Source organism: Gekko japonicus, unplaced genomic scaffold, assembly GCF_001447785.1.
Source record: "Gekko japonicus isolate JY-2015 unplaced genomic scaffold, Gekko_japonicus_V1.1 scaffold204, whole genome shotgun sequence".
NCBI lineage: Eukaryota > Metazoa > Chordata > Lepidosauria > Squamata > Gekkonidae > Gekko > Gekko japonicus.
Genome location: NW_015159716.1, coordinates 809,379 through 825,108, shown reverse-complemented (window position 1 = coordinate 825,108; position 15,730 = coordinate 809,379). Strand labels below are relative to the sequence as shown.

General features: G+C 47.0%; 1 protein-coding gene across 1 annotated transcript in view; it reads left to right on the top strand.

The window, feature by feature from the left end:
- Positions 1 to 11,614, top strand: part of LOC107112494 (E3 ubiquitin-protein ligase TRIM39-like) — a 25,383-nt gene extending 13,769 nt beyond the window's left edge. Inside the window, exons 3-7 of the mRNA XM_015413672.1 lie at positions 2,824 to 2,919; positions 4,927 to 5,235; positions 6,232 to 6,254; positions 9,524 to 9,630; positions 11,022 to 11,614. Coding sequence (XP_015269158.1) covers positions 2,824 to 2,919; positions 4,927 to 5,235; positions 6,232 to 6,254; positions 9,524 to 9,630; positions 11,022 to 11,614 — 1,128 coding nt within the window. The remainder of the gene's footprint in view (positions 1 to 2,823; positions 2,920 to 4,926; positions 5,236 to 6,231; positions 6,255 to 9,523; positions 9,631 to 11,021) is intronic.
- Positions 11,615 to 15,730: the final 4,116 nt, after the last annotated feature.

The following is a 15,730-nucleotide window of genomic DNA, read 5'->3' as shown; positions in this document are numbered from 1 at the left end:
CAGCTGTCCTTGAAAAAGAGCAGTTTGTATCAGAGTTCTCTCAGCCCCACCCACCTCACAGGGTGTCTGTTGTGGGGAGGGGAAGGGAAAGGAGTTTGTAAGCCGCTCTGAGACTCCAAGTGAAGGGCGGGGTATAAACCCAATCTCTTCTTCTCTTCTTCAAAAGACAGAGACAGGTTGTGTGCTTGCACAATGACAATTAAAAGTTTATCAGTTACAGGTAAGCAAGTTGTTTTCTTTGTGGTCTCTCTGAAGTCTCACATGTGGGATGACCTGCATACGAGTACTATGGCTGCGGCCACAGGGAGCATTAGCCACGCTACAGAGACGGAAGATAGGCGGATTTTCCGGGCGCGATCACAGCACCACATCTGGGAAGCGTAGAGCTCCCGTGGCGAACCCGAGGCTTCCTTTGGAAGGTGGGCATTATGGCATTATACCCCTATTGAAGTCCCTTCCCTCCCCAAACTCTGCCCTCCTCAGGCGCCACTCCAAAAATCTCCATGTATTTCCCAACCCGGAACTGGCAACCCTACGGGAACTTCAGTTCAGAACACATACCGGTAGAAGCTGGAGACCCTCCATTCATGCTTTATTTGCCATTGCAAGCTGCTTTTGAGCAGACCGATGCAATATTCAATAGAAATGAATAGGATAAAATACTTCTGCAGAAATTTAGGATCAAAACAGTTGTGAGTGTGGGAGATCCATGGTCCAGGAAGCAATGCTGAGCATGTTTACTCAGAAAGAAGGCCCATTTTATTCAGTGAGGCATACTTCTACAAAAGTGTTCTTAGAGCCCAAAATCGTTCCAGTGTGTCTTCAAGATGAATTGCAACCACCTGAGGCTTTGATTCAGAAGCATGCTGGGCCCATAGCCTTTGGGGGTTAACTGGTGTGGTTAGTCCAGTTACTACTAGTTAGCAGAGTGCTTAAATAAAGCTACAAACACAGCAGCATTACTTTACCAGGTTACCCAGCTTACAAAGCTACACAGAGCCATGTTGCAAGTTTAACAAAGAACTACTTCCCTCTTTATTTGAGAAGTACACTTTTGATAGGAAATAGTAGAGCAGGATAGAGTACTAACTAGCCAAGAATGGAAGCAGGTGTCAAGAGAGCCATCTGTCTCATGGTTCCAAGAGAGGGCAGCATGTTGTCCCTCTTGGTGCATGCAGGGAGAGAGTTCGTCATCATCAGAGAGAGTGAATGGAAAGAAGGAAATTGTCCCTGAGAAGACAGTCTATATATCAAAGGGGATAGTGGTAGAGGAGTAAACACTGGAAGAAAGGTCAGTGTGCCTATCTAGCTATCTAGTCTCTCTTGCCACAAAGTCTGGAGATCTGACATTGCACCTGGAACTTCCAACAAGGAGAACATTTTAGGCTATGAGTTCCTCTTGAGGAGAAAAGGAGAGTATAAATGAAGTAAATCAATAAATCTATTGTGAGCCTAAAAATGGTGCTGAATTGAACTGCAATGGACAAAATAGTGGAGGCCCACTGCTCACTGCTGACTGGTGCAGCAGCTGGAGAAACGGTGGGGAGTGCCATGGGGGCATTACCTAGTACCTAGGGTTGCCAGCTCCGGGTTGAGAAATACCTGGAGATCTGGGAGTGGAGCCTGAGGAGGGTGGAGTTTGGGGAGGGGCAGGACTTCAGTGGGGTATAATTCCATAAAGTCCACCTTCCAAACAGTGTTCCCTCTAAGCTGAGTCAGTGTGAGCTAGCTCACAGTTTTTTAGCCTCCAGCTTACACATTTTTGCCTTAGCTCAGGAAGGATGGCTCCAGAGCAAACTAATTTATTCAGCAGCCAAATTGCTCGCTCACAACTTTAATGCCAGTAGCTCACAAAGTAGAATTTTTGCTCACAAAACTCCACAACTTAGAGGGAACATTGCAGTTCCAAAGCGGTCGTTTTCCTCCAGGTGAACTGATCTCTATTGCCTGGAGATCAATGGTAACAGCAGGAGATCTCCAGCCACCACCTGGAGGGTATCAACCGTACTGTGCCCCCGAAAGGCCCTGGGTGTTTTCAGCCCTTCTGCTGGCAACCCTAGATGGGCCATCTGTGAAGCGGAGCATCCCTAGATCCAGGGCTCTTTTTGTAGAAAAAGCCCAGCAGGAACTCATTAGCATAATAGGCCACACCCAACTCCAGGAACTCATTAGCATATTGGGCTACACCCCAAACAGCACAGCTCATTAGCGCATTAGGCCGCACCCCCATGTTACCTGAAGTGTGGTCATCCAGCCACACCCACCTTTTGCTTCTTATTCTGTTTACCTTGTTTGTTGTCCAAACCCAGGGCTTTTTTTGTAGCAGGAACTCCTTTGCATGTTAGGCCACACACCCCTAATGTAGCCAATCCTAATGAGTTTCTGCTGTTGGGTGTGGCCTATTATGCTAATGAGTTCCTGCTGAGCGTGGCCAACTTGGGAGCCAGCCGGAACTCCGTTCCTGTGCGTTCCTGCCCAAAAATAGCCCTGCCTTGATCTATGACACTGTTGGCCCTGCTGGTGCTCTCCGAAACTTACCAGAAAAGCTGCATATCAGACTGAGCACAATGCTGGGCTTTGGGGGTGAAGAGGGAAGGCTGGAAAGTCATCTGCCGCCTTTTCCACCTTGCTTCCCCCGCCCCCGCCCCCCGAGGTGCTCAGGGTAACCCCGTGATGAGAGAGAGACTGACCCTAAATCACCCAGTGAACGTCATGGCAGAATGGGGATTTGAAGATGGGTCTCTCAAGTCCTGGTCTGATAGGCCAACCTTCCGCTGCCCTGTGCTGGCTCTCATAAATGAATGCATTTTCCTGTCCTTCCAGAGCAAACTGCAACGGGCTGTGCCTCTGCTAGAACAACACCTGGAGAAGGCTCTGAAGCTGAAATACCAGGAAGGGAAGAAAACAGCGGAGTGGAAGGCAGGTGCCCTTTCGCGAGTCTCCAAGGACCAGCTCCCTCAGCTGGAAGCAGGCAGAACACGGGTTGCCTGAGGGGGGTTGTTAATCTGATCCCATAACTTGCTTCCTTGGGCCTCTCAAAAGGTCTGGGAGAGAGTTTGAAAGCATTCATTTGCAGTTACTTGAGCCTAGCATTCAAACCTGGAGATGGCAACAATATTTAAATATCTATATAAAAACCTTGGGCCAGTTAGATCAATCCTACCCAGCCATTTCACAACAAAGACACAGTTTCCCCCCAGGGAGATACTCAGACTTGGGCTTCAGTGAGTCTCTAGTTTTCTTTGCAGGGTGGCTTGAGATAATAATTTCAGCTGTCCTCTTCAGCACTTGATCTGCTATTATTCCACTGGAGCTCCACATTAGGAAGGGGTGTGCGTTAAAACTAATATTTCTCTGCAAAACTGGAGTCCCTTGAGTTTGCAGAACTCTATATTGTAAACCTGGCGGGTCCCAAACCTCCCCCCCACCTTTAAAATGGGCCTGCCTAAATCGGAAAGGTGGGGGAATAGTGGGATTTTGCAAAGCAATTCTTAAAATAAAAAAGAAGCACAAGGATCACAGCAGAAGGACCCCCCCCCCCAAAGTTCTTACCTGTGAGGACTACGGAGGCCAGGAGTGGTGGCTGGGAAGTTTGGCAGCCCTACCCTCTGCTTCCAGCTCTCAGAGGCAGCCCTGCCCTCTGCTCTTTATACTCCAAGGCAGCTCAAGCTCAGAACAGCAAGGATGGGCAGGGGAGGGGGGAGAGAAGAGAGCCCCACTCCCAGGCCAGATTAAAGAGCTGGACAGGCCGGTTCTGGCCCGTGGGCCATAGGTTTGACACCCCCTGCTTTAAATTCCTAAATAGTATGGGGCCAGGGTACTTGAAGGACTGCCTTCTCCCAAGTTCTCCAACCAACCAGCTAAGATCTGCCTCACAAGCCCTGTTCTCTGTGCCCCCTGCCTTCAGATGTGAGGCGGGTAGCAACCAGAGACAGGGCTTTTTTAGTAGTGGCACCTTGCTTGTGGAATGCTTTTTCCCTTTGAGGTTCACCTGGTGCTTCTATTGTCCTCCCTTAGGGACCAGGCCAAAATGTTTCTATTCCCCCAGGCATTTAATTAAGGGGTTGGTCTTTTAACACTCATTTAGTGTGTTTTAGGTCTGAAAACTGCAAACCTGCTTGGTGTTCTAGTTTTAGGGTCGATGTTTGTAGACTGTGACTGGGTTTTTAATGCTGGGTTCTAACTACTAAATTTTAGTGTTTTGTTTGTATCATGTTTTATTTTGTAAACTGTCTCGGGCAGGTTCCCTCGAAAGGCGGCATAAAAATAAGAAAAGCACTGCCGTTATCAAGTCAAGGGGTCCTTCTAGTCTGGCATCCTGCTTTCAACAGCAGTGAATCAGATGAGTCAGGAAAATCCACAAGTAGGGCATGATGGTAAATGCCCTCTTACCAATTGTTTGTGCCCCCCATCACACTGAACATGGAGGTTCCATTTAGCACACATGAATAAATAGAAGAGGAGATTGGATTTATACCCTGCCCTTCACTACCCAAGGGAGTCTCAGAGCGGCTTACAAACTCCTTTCCCTTCCCCTCCCCTCCCCACAACAGACACCCTGTGAGGTAGGTGGGGCTGAGAGAGCTCTTAACAGAAACTGCTTTTTCAAGAACAGCTGTGCCAGAACTATGGCTTGCCCAAGGTCATCCAGCATGTGGAAATGGAGGAGTGGGGAATCAAACCTGGTTCTCCCAGATTAGAGTCCGCGCACTTAACCACTACACCAAACTGGCTCTGTTTGAATAGATGTTAAGAGTGTTATTCTAGGATCTGGAAGGCCCACGTTCAAATTCACAACCTAGCCTACCTCACAGGGTGGGTGTGATGATAAAATGGCGGAGAGGAGAATGATGTAAGCCATTTTGGGTCCCCAGTGGGGAGAGAGGCCGTGTACAAATGAAGTAAGTAAATAAACCACTGATATAGATCTCCTCCTCCTCTGGGAATACACCTAATCCCCCTGTGGCTGTCTTGTTGAATTTCTTTGCCCCTTCCCTGATGAAGGATGAAGTTCACAGACAGAAAGAGCGAATTGAGAGCGAGTTTTACAAGCTTCATACCTTCCTGTCTGAGGAAGAGGAACGACTCCTGAAGAGGCTGAAGAAGGAGGAGCGAGAGACCCTGAAGAAGCTTCACTGCAATCTGGAGCAGCTCTCCAAACAGAGCTCTGCCCTTAAGCAGCTGGTCACAGAAGTGAAGGAGAAGAGCCGACAATCTGCAGGCGAGCTTCTCAAGGTGAGAGAGAGACCTCAAGGCTGCAGCTCTTGTCTGGGAGTCAGTCCCATGGAAATCCATAGGACTGAATTGTGAATGAACACAAGATACAGTTGGGTTAGCCATTCATGGAACCTTTCGCCGCCTCTCGAAGTTCAGTCCCCTGCCCACATAGAGGTTGTTCCACCCACCCTGCACCTTCCACCATCCTCCCCCCTTCATTGGTGTACAAGCACCATTGATTATTTTTCTCCTCGGTGTTTTGGGTTTTTTTTAACAAGTAGCATGAGTGATACCACAAGTCTCAGATTGCTGAATTAAAAAAAAAATGAAAACGATGGGGGGAATGTTTAAAAGGAGCTACTCGTGGCTTAGTTCACTGCTGGTATTGACTTGAAAGGGGGATTAGAGAGGAGGCAAATGGCAGCATCCCCAGTGCAAAAAAAAAAAAAGGATTTCAGTGCTGCATGTAAACAACATTACGAGCTCCTGGGTATCTCCAACTTTCATTTTAAAAACAGAATGTGTAGCCCTTTTTGTTGCAGAGGTATAAAGGGAAATGTGCATCCCTTGTATGAGAAGGGTTAGAGACTTTATTTTGAATGAAAGGTGGCAATTCAGAGGAGCTAGTAGATCATGGAAAGAGATCATAACATTACACCACTGTAGCAACTTGTCAGTTTTCAATTTTAAAATTGGTTGCAGGGGAAAATGGCAGCCACAGAGGCTGAGTCAAGGAAAGTGTGGGGGCAACTGCAGTGTAGACGTGATGTTGCTGCTGCAAAGCCTCTGCATTTGCAGTGGCAATAAGAGCTACAGTGAGAATGGTCTCCAGTGTGGAAGCAGCCCTTAACAACACTCAACTGGGTGAAAATTTTAGCAAAAATAGTTAAACGATTTTAAAACTGGAAATATGTTAACTTTTCATCCATTGTATAGCTGATAACAGATAAGCAAGAGGGGAACAAATGTAAAACCCTTTAAAACTATTCATGTCTCTTTCTGTCTCCTTCTTAGGATGTGGAAAACACATTGAGCAGGTAATTTTTTCAGTTCCTTCCATCTTACAGAGCTTGCAAATGTAATAGCATCCAGTTGATGTGAGAGGATGATTTGGAAATCTGCACCCTTATAACTGAGTGGCATTAAGTTTAAGGTAGAATATTTCTTCAGGCAACACATAGTTCATTTACAGACTCCATTGTCATGAAGTATCTTATTTATTTATTTTTTATTTATATTTACATTTATATCCCGCCCTATCCCAAAGGCTGAGGGTTGTCAAAAAGCTTGGAGAAAAATGTCCTGCCCCTTTAAGAGAGCCAGTTTGGTGTAGTGGTCAGAAGCATGGACTCTAATCTGGGGGGGCTTTGATTCCCCACTCCTCCATGTGCAGCTGCTGGTGTGACCTTGGATCAGTTAGAAGTTCTCAGAGCTGTTCCCTCACAGGCAGTTCTCTCAGAGCTCTCTCAGCCCCACCTACCTCACAGGGTGTTTATTGTGGGGAGAGAAAGGGAATGGGATTGCTAGACGCTCTGAGAAATCCAACCTCCTCCTCTTCTTCTTCTCTTTCTCCTCCACCTCCTCTAACAGAGGCTTCATGTGCAGAAATGGGTAGCTGAAAATTTTCAGCTCATGGAGCTAAAGATCATCACCTGCTAATAACTCCCATTCAGTTTCTGTTAAAGGGGCAGGACATTATTTCTTCAGCCCACTTGACAACCCTAAAAGGGTGATGATCGACATAGGTATAAATGACCTTAAATGGGGGATTAGACAAATTCAGGGAAAAGAGGTACAACCATGGCTATTTAGCGCTGATGGCTGAATGGAACCTCCATGTTCAGAGGCAGAATACCTCCAATTACCAGAAGCTTGGGCAAAACAGCAAAGGAGAGGGCTGTTACCTTTCTACCCTTCTTGTAGGTTTCCCAGCAGCTGCTAGGGTTACCAATGTGAAGTTGGAGCCTGGAGTTCTTCTAGATTTAAAACTGATTTTCAAACTACAGCGATCATTTTCCCTGAAGGAAATGGCAGCTTCAGTTACTCTGTGGCATCACATCCCCACTGAGCTCTTCCCTGTCCCCGAACACCCCCAAGCTCTTTCCTCAAATCTCCAGCAATTTCCCTAGGTGGTATTGTGTCAGCCACCCGAGACGCCTATCACAGAAAACAGAATGCTGGGGAGGTTCAGTGGCTGCACATCTGCTTTGCATTCAGAAGGGCCTAGGTTCAGTCCCTGGCATCTCCAGTTAAAGGGTTTCAAGTAGCAAGTGCTAGGGAGAGATTGTCTATGGAGAGCTGCTGTACTCAGGCTGCTATTTATTTTTATTTATTTACTATTTACATCATTTATAGTTCGCCTTTCCCACAGGGACTCAAGGCAGATACCACATAGTGAGCCAGTGCAATCACATAAAATGGGACATTCAGTAACCAATGCATTGAAATATCAGGAGTCTGGAGCCACCAGAAGGAACTGAAGCATAGCATAAGTATTCACATGACACATTAAGCAGTACAGAAATTACATCAATAGGATCCTACTTACAGTAAGCTGTACACAGGCTATGTTCCCTCTAAGCTGTGGAGTCTTGTGAGCAAAAATCCTACTTTGTGAGCTACTGGCATTAAAGTTGTGAGCAAGCGATTTGGCTACTGCATAAATTAGTTTGCTCTGGAGCCATCCTTCCTGAGCTAAGACAAAAATGTGTGAGCTGGAGGCTAAAAAACTGTGAGCTAGCTCACACTAACTCAGCTTAGAGGGAACACTGCACAGCAGTATAGATAGTGTTGCCAGGTCTTACCCAGCTGCCAGCAAGTCTCCAACCTGGGTCCTGGGAGCTTCCGGTGCATGCTTCGATGATGTCATCCAGAAGTGACATCATCACATCTGGCATGACATGCAGGGGATGCTCTAGAATTTGTCCAAAAACTCTATGGTCATAGCCATAGCCAAACACTAGAGCGTTTCCCACACAACGTGCGCATCAGGCACAACGGGACTCTTTGGGGCAGGGCTCCCCCTGCTGGCCAGTGGCAGATTGGGCCACCCAAAAGCGGGGGTAACACTGCCCACCATCAGGGGGATAGCAACCCTAAGTATAGACCACAGTAGACCACAGTCCTTCATCACTTATCCAAGCAAGTTTGTAAAACCACTTTGTGCAGTGCAGCCCTATTACCTACCCTCTTGAATAGTTCACTTTTGCACAGTTTGCAGAAGGGCAGGGGAAAACGGGAGCCTTCCTGGCCTCCTCGGGCAGGCCATTCCACAAGGCGGGGGCCACAACAGAGAAAGCGTGCATACGGGCAGTTGCTGGTTTTGCCCATTTGCAGGTTGGCAACCGCAGGAGCCCCTGCTGACTCAAGCAAAGTTGTTGTGGTGGACCAGAGGGGGAGAGGCAGTCCTGCACATAAGAGGGGCCAAGGCCATGAAGGGCTTTGAATGTGATAGCCAGTACCTTAAACTGAAACTGGTAACAGGCAGACAGCCAATAAAGCATCTGCAGAATGGGAGTAATCTACTAGATTACTAGACAATCCTGGGAGTAATGTCACCGACAACCCGGATTTTTTTTAAAAATCCTCCCTTCCTTCCCCATTTGCCCTTATATACCACCCCAATATCTCATGCATTCTACCTACCTTCCCACCCCGTAACAGGAAATTTTGCAGAAGAACACAACTAGAACAATCAGATTTATGTGTGTAGCACTATGCTTCCCACAGGTGTTCAATCATTTAATGTACTGATGGCATTTGGCATTAGTTTAGAGTTTGGACTAAAGTTGGCAACATCCAGGAGGGGCCTGGAGATCTCCTGGTTTCCAGCTGATCTCCAGAGGACAGAGATCAGTTCCCCCTGGAGAAAATGGCTGCTTTGGAGAGTGTGACATCATACCCCACTAAGGACCCTCTCTTCCCAAACCCTAACCCTCCCCAGCAGTGCTCCCTCTAAGCTGTGGAGTCTTATGAGCAAAAATTCTACTCTGTGAGCCGCTAGCATTAAAGTTGTGAGTGAGCTATTTGGCTACTGCATAAATTAGTTTGCTCTGGAGCCATCCTTCTTGAGCTAAGACAAAAATGTGTGACCCAGGGGCTAAAAAACTGTGAGCTAGCTCACACCAGCTCAGCTTAGAGGGAACACTGCTCCCCAGCCTCCACCCCCAAATCTCCGGGAATTTCCCAAGCCAGAGTTTGCAACCTTAGTTTAGACACATCCTCTCTCCCCCTCCCCGCATACACACACTACTAGGTAAGCAATTATACTGCAGTTATCATTACGTATTGTGGGTCACTCTTCTAGGACTGAAAATGTGACAGTGCAGGAAACAGAAGCTGTTCCCACTGAACTGAAGCATGTGTATAACATTCCTTGCATCGACATTATTGAAATCCTAACAGAGTTCAAAGGTAAGTGCTCAGTGGATTTTGGAATTTCTGACCGACTCATCCAGCCTGCAGAGAACCCACCAAGAGCAAGCTGTCTGTGCTGGTCTTCTTGCATCACCTAGCAAGATCAGAGGCAGAGCACCTTCCAGTTTCCCAACAAAACATCCCACACCCTCCTCCTTTGCCTAGGAAGAAGAAGGCTTAAAAAGCCCCTTAAGCTGTTTCTTGGCTCATGCAGGAAAGAGTTGCTAAAGCAGGTAGCAGGGTTAGGAGCAGCAGACATGCTGGGAGATGCATATCTGGGCCCCGGATCAAGACCTAAATGTGCCTAATTCCTCTCACAAGATAATATTATTCACATTTACCCCTCTGGATAACTTGAAAGACAGCTTTGAAATTTGCCTGGCTGGTAGAAATGTTTGGACAGAACTCAGGTTCCCCAACTATATATCCCAAGGGAAAATACAAAAACACTTTCCCTGGGATATTTTTAAAAGCCTGCATAATTGGATGAGGAGAGAGGAACTGGAGGTATGGTTTGAAGCAGTATGCCTCAGAATTTTAGTAAGTAGGAGGCAGAGGGAGTGGGGGGCTAGGGTTTTGGCACCTTAGGTAAGGTAAAGGTTTCCCGTATGAGGAACCCAAGTCCCCCCGGGTGGCGGGGAAACCCCCGCCCCAGAGGCCCGTTACCCAGCGCCACTGGATCAGGCCCTGGGGGAAACTCCTCCCCGATGTGCGCGTCACCCGGAAGTGATGGGAGGACACTGGGCGCACTGGGGGCGAGACCACGGCCATACAAGGGAAAACTCTATGGTTTTCCCTTGTATGGCCGTAGCCCCGCCCCCAGCGTGCCCGGCATCCTCCCGTCACTTCCGGGTGACGTGCGTGCGGCATGCGCGCGCACCAGACGCCGGCCGGGAGCCCCCCGCTCCCGGCGAAGATCAACTTGGCAACCCTATGCGGCACTCAGGTCTCGAACTGTGCTGAACTACTGAGCTTCCGGTCTGCAGTTCAGCATCTTAACCACTTGAGCGAACGCAGCCCTTTTGGCACCTTAGGCACCTGCTATTACAATTGATCTCCAGATAGAGATCAGGTCCCCTGGAGAAAATGGCTGCTTTGGAGGAAGGCATTATAGCCTGCTGATGTCCCTCCACTCCCCGCACCCCACCCTCCCCAGGCTCCCCCTCCAAAATCTCCAGGTATTTCACAACCTAGAGCCGGCAGCCCTAGCTTTGGCCTCCATGCCCTGCTTCTGAGGGCATCGGTTTGGCCCCTGCATGAAACTGCATGCTGGGCTAGAAAGGCTGTTTTGCCTGATCCAGCAGGCCTCTCCTTCTGTCTAGTTCTCAGGGATTTTTGTTAAGAGTCCTGTCCTTAGAGAACTGTCTCCTTTTCTCCCCCTTCTTTAGTGAATGTATCTCTGGATCCAGCCACAGCTCATCCCAGCCTTGCCCTCTCTGAGGATCAGAAGACTGTAAAACACGGAGTGACGCAGCTGGGGCTGCCGCTTGATGACAATCCTGAGAGATTCGATACTTATGTCCTGGTTCTGGGCGCTGAGAGATTCACCTCAGGGAGGCACTACTGGGAGGTGGAAGTGGGGGACAGCCCTGAGTGGGACCTGGGTGTCTGTAGGGAATCTGTGAGCAGGAAGGGGCAGGGAACCATCTTTTCCCCCCAAAGTGGGTTCTGGAGACTGTGGCTCAGGAACGGAGATCGATACAAGGCCCTGATTTCCCGCCCAACTCTTCTCCCTTTGGGCACAAAGCCAACTCGAGTGGGGATCTTCCTGGACTATGCAGAAGGCGAGGTTTCATTTTATAATGTGACAGAGAAAACCCACATTTACACATACATTGGGACCTTTTATACCCCTTTGCGGCCTTTCTTTAGTCCATGCCGCCGTGGTAAAGGAGAAAAGGCGTACCCTTTGTCTGTCTGCCCAGAGGAGGAAAGTGTGAGAAACAAGCATCGGAGCTCTGTCCAAGGGTCAGATCCCTGAAAATTCACTGAAATGGGGCTCCTCCCTACATGAGGTACTACTAGTTTGGTACAAGGGCTAAACACGAGGCCCTTTGCTCCCCACCCACACCAGCATCCCTTCCTACTAGGGCTTCCCAGATCTCCCATCCCCGGCTCCCGTTACCAATCACTGCTCAGATGGGTGGCAAAAGAAAGTGCCCAGGCGACACTCTAGCATTTGGCTAACTCTATGGTTCTATCACTGAGTTCTGGGTGAACATTATAGTGTGTCATCCCCCTGGTGCAAAGACATCACTTCTGGGACACACTGGAAGTGATGTCATAGTGTCAGGAATGCCAGTCTCCTCCCCCCAAAACTGAAAATCCCTACCTCCCCATCTAGGATTGCCAACCTACAGCCGGCAACTGGTGATCATCTCCCGCTATTGCACTTGATCTCCAGATTACTGAGATCAGTTCCCCTGGAGAAAATGGCTGCTTTGGAGGGTGCATTCTATGGTATCATACCCTGCTGAGGTCCCTTGCCTCCCCCAACCCAGGCTCCACCCCCAAATCTTCAGGCATTTCCCAACCCAGAGCTGGCAACTTCAGTTTGTAGGCCAGCACAGCCCCCTTCATTAAACAGATCATAATCCCTGGCTTTCTAAAACAGGAATAGCAGATCTTGTTGTGGCAGAACCCTCTTACAGCAGAGCCCTCATCTCCTCTCCAACTAACATGCATGTCTAGAAAATCTTGGCAAATAGGAAAGGATTTTAGGCCTGACATCCATTTGTAAGCATAATCATTTCCCCTTCAAGGCTTCAGTGCGGTCAAGCTGTTCTTCCAAGCAATCATTCTACCACCCTTTCTCTTGTTTCTTAAGAATCAAGAACTGCATGACCTCAAGTTTCTATGACTACACACTGTTAAAATTTTCTGTTATGTATGAATTTTAAAAATCCCTTAACTTTATTCGTTTTTGCGAAGGAGCCTTATTCCAACATATATATGATGTCAACCAGACACATTCATATAAGCTAAAGGTATCTGAAGAAGTGTGCATGCACATGAAAGGCTTATACCCAGAACAAAACTTTGTTGGTCTTAAAAGGTGCCACTGGACTCAGACTTTATTATAATGAAATTAGTCATGGGTACCACCTCCTGTTAAAAGGCTCTTGAACCTTTAATATGATAGGCAGAAAATCAACTGGCAAAAGCTTTTATGTGAATGCAGGCTGCAACAAGCTTCAGGAAATTTGCAGGGGTGGGGGACAGGCAGCCCTAAATATCAGATCCTTATTTCCAAGTCACTTCTTGTGGACTGGGTAGTTTTGATAAAAGCAATGCATCTTTTTGAAAAGCAAAGCAGACACTGCTTACATTTGTCTGCTAGCTTAGAAACTCTGGTTCCTCTGTCCCCCTCCAGTAATATGAAATCCATTATATGTAAGCATGGAAATGTTCCCAGAGAATTTTTAATTTAAGAGGGACAGTTTCTGAATGTGATGTTTTATTTATTCTGGAATGGGCCTTGGAAACTGAATTCAGGATAGAATATTATTCTAAAAATAAATGATGGCAGGAATAAAAATAACTAGCATTTATAGACTGTATGTCAAGTGTTCAGTGTGAGTCATAGCCATTACTTCTATAATAAGAAGCAGCAATGCTGACAATCAAATAAATTCTAATGAAGTATTCATTTGTTTAGTGCATTAATAAACTAATTATTAATTTCAAACTTCTTACAAATACATACATCAATGTCTCCATTTTGTCATCACAACAATCCTGTGAGGGAGGTGAGATTGACAGGCTCAGTCACCCAACAAGCTTCCATGATAGAGTGGGGATTTAAACCTGCATCTCATAGGTCCTAACACAACACTGTAAACACTATATTTCACTAGCTCTCAAAATGGATTCCCATCTCTCTCCCCCTCCCCTTACTGGGGTTCCAAGCAGCCAAAGTGGAGCCATTTTTTGTTTAGCAAAAAGCCTGGGGAGGGGTAAACCTCCATCTTCCTCATAGTGTTGCCAACAACCTGAAGAGAAAATGTCTGTCTGTTCAGAGGTTTCATGTGTGGAAATAGCAGCTGAAGTTTTTCATGGCATGGTGTTGGGTGATAGTGAGATATTGAAAAAATGGTATTTAGCAGAGATAAGATAGTCCAGCAGAGCCAGAGTAAAATAATTCAGACTGAGAGTCCATGTGTGATTAAAATATAAAGTTTTTACTAAATTCTAGCATGGGAAGGGTAACTGGGATGAAAATAACAACAGAGCAAAATCGGCTACATCCTTACTCTACAAAGACAAAACTAGAAGAGAGGAGATTATGGCTACTCTTCTTGTTCTTCAGAACACCAAAGAAAGACGGGAAGAGAAGCCATAAAATGGTAATACACCTTGACACTTTAGTCCCAATCAAATCCCTAGATCAGGGAGAAAATTCCTGGGCATCCTACAGCTAAAGAACATTGGTTACATGAGAAACATGTGACTTCCTGTGAGTAACATAAACAAACATTTAACCCCAGATATACTGAGTGTTTTCAACTTGTAATACCCAACACATGGATACAACACCTGATAAGAACATTCTCTGTGTGTGTGAGAGAGAAAGAGAGAAGTTGCAGCTGACTTATGACAGCCCCATAGGGTTTTCAAGGCAAGAGGCTAACAGGTGGTTTGCCATTCCTGCCTCTGTGTACCAACACTGTTATTCCCTGGCAGTCTCCCATCCAAGTACTAACCAGGGCTGACCCTGCTTAGCTTGTGAGATCTGACGACATTGGGCTAGCCTGGGCCATCCGAATGAGGACACCCCAAATAAGCCCGTCTTGAAGGGCACCCTGACCTGGATAGCCCAGTCTAGCTTGATCTCTGAAGCTAAGCAGGGCCAACCCTGCCAGGTACTCAAAAGGGAGACCTCCAAGGAATACCCCTTGCCTTGGGAATCCTACAGGGTTGCCACAAGTCAGCAGTGACTTCATGGCGAAAAAGGGACAGGGCATTTTTCTCCAGGGCTGTTGGCAACCCTAATTCCTCAGCACCAGCTTTCTAGGCTGCTCCCCGCCTCCACTTGGATAACAGGAGCAAATTACATACTTGGGGATCCAATCAAATGAGATCTGGCCTGTTTAATTTGTAGCTGGGGGAGGGGGATTCTGGCTGCTCATTCAACTAATTCACGCCCTCCTTTGCCAAGCCCCATAGTGAGAGCTAATCTCCTGGAAGTCTTTCGATCAGGAGGCTTTGACTTGGAGGCAGGACCAACTTTCACAAGTTCTCCATTTATCATTAACTGCTCTGCGGGAAACAAAGTTCAGTTTGAATCTGTCTACCACCTGTGCTAAATACCCTCATGAATGATGACAATTACTATGGAGACACTGAAGAGACTAGATCCCCCCCCAGCCCCTAGGAAACACAAGGAGAGTCATTAGGAATCTGCCCATCCAACCTGTAGGAAGTACTTGAATGACAAAAGGGAGAGGCTGAAAAGATATCAAGGCAACACAATCAGACCAGAGGGAGAGACAATGAGGTTTTTTTTAATCATCTAGCTCTAAATCCAAAGCAAGAGCAATTAGCTAGTTTGAAAAGCTGCTCTTTTGCATCACTGTCCTGAGAGCATTCCGTTTCTTTGGTATCAAAACAGGAAATCACAGAAATGGGAAATATGCTCCAACTGTCTCTGCTTAGGAGGGATATCTTGAATGGGGGGGGGGGGGTCCCCCACTAAATAACTGACTCTATGATTGCTTTAACTGCACCTCCCAAGAAAGTTCATGGATGCTTTTTACCAATTTGATTTGGGCAACTTATGTTTCAGCTCCCAGGATTTTAGAAGAAATACGTAGATTTCAAGTAGGTGTACTCAGGTTCTTTTGGAAGTGTTGATAACATTATAGGACAGATATTTGCTGCAGAATAAGGAAGCCAGCAGGCAAAGACAGAACCACCTTCGTAGCAGGGGAGGAGGGAGCATTTTTTGAGCCCATCAAGGTAGCAGCTTTATTTGTAGAGGTTAGCGGGAGGATAAATTTTATCTTCATGACCTGGGGGAAAATATCTCACCTAGTGAATTCTGCAGAGCACGCCATTGCACAAAGCATTGGAACAGGACCAGCTGTTTCCCGCCACC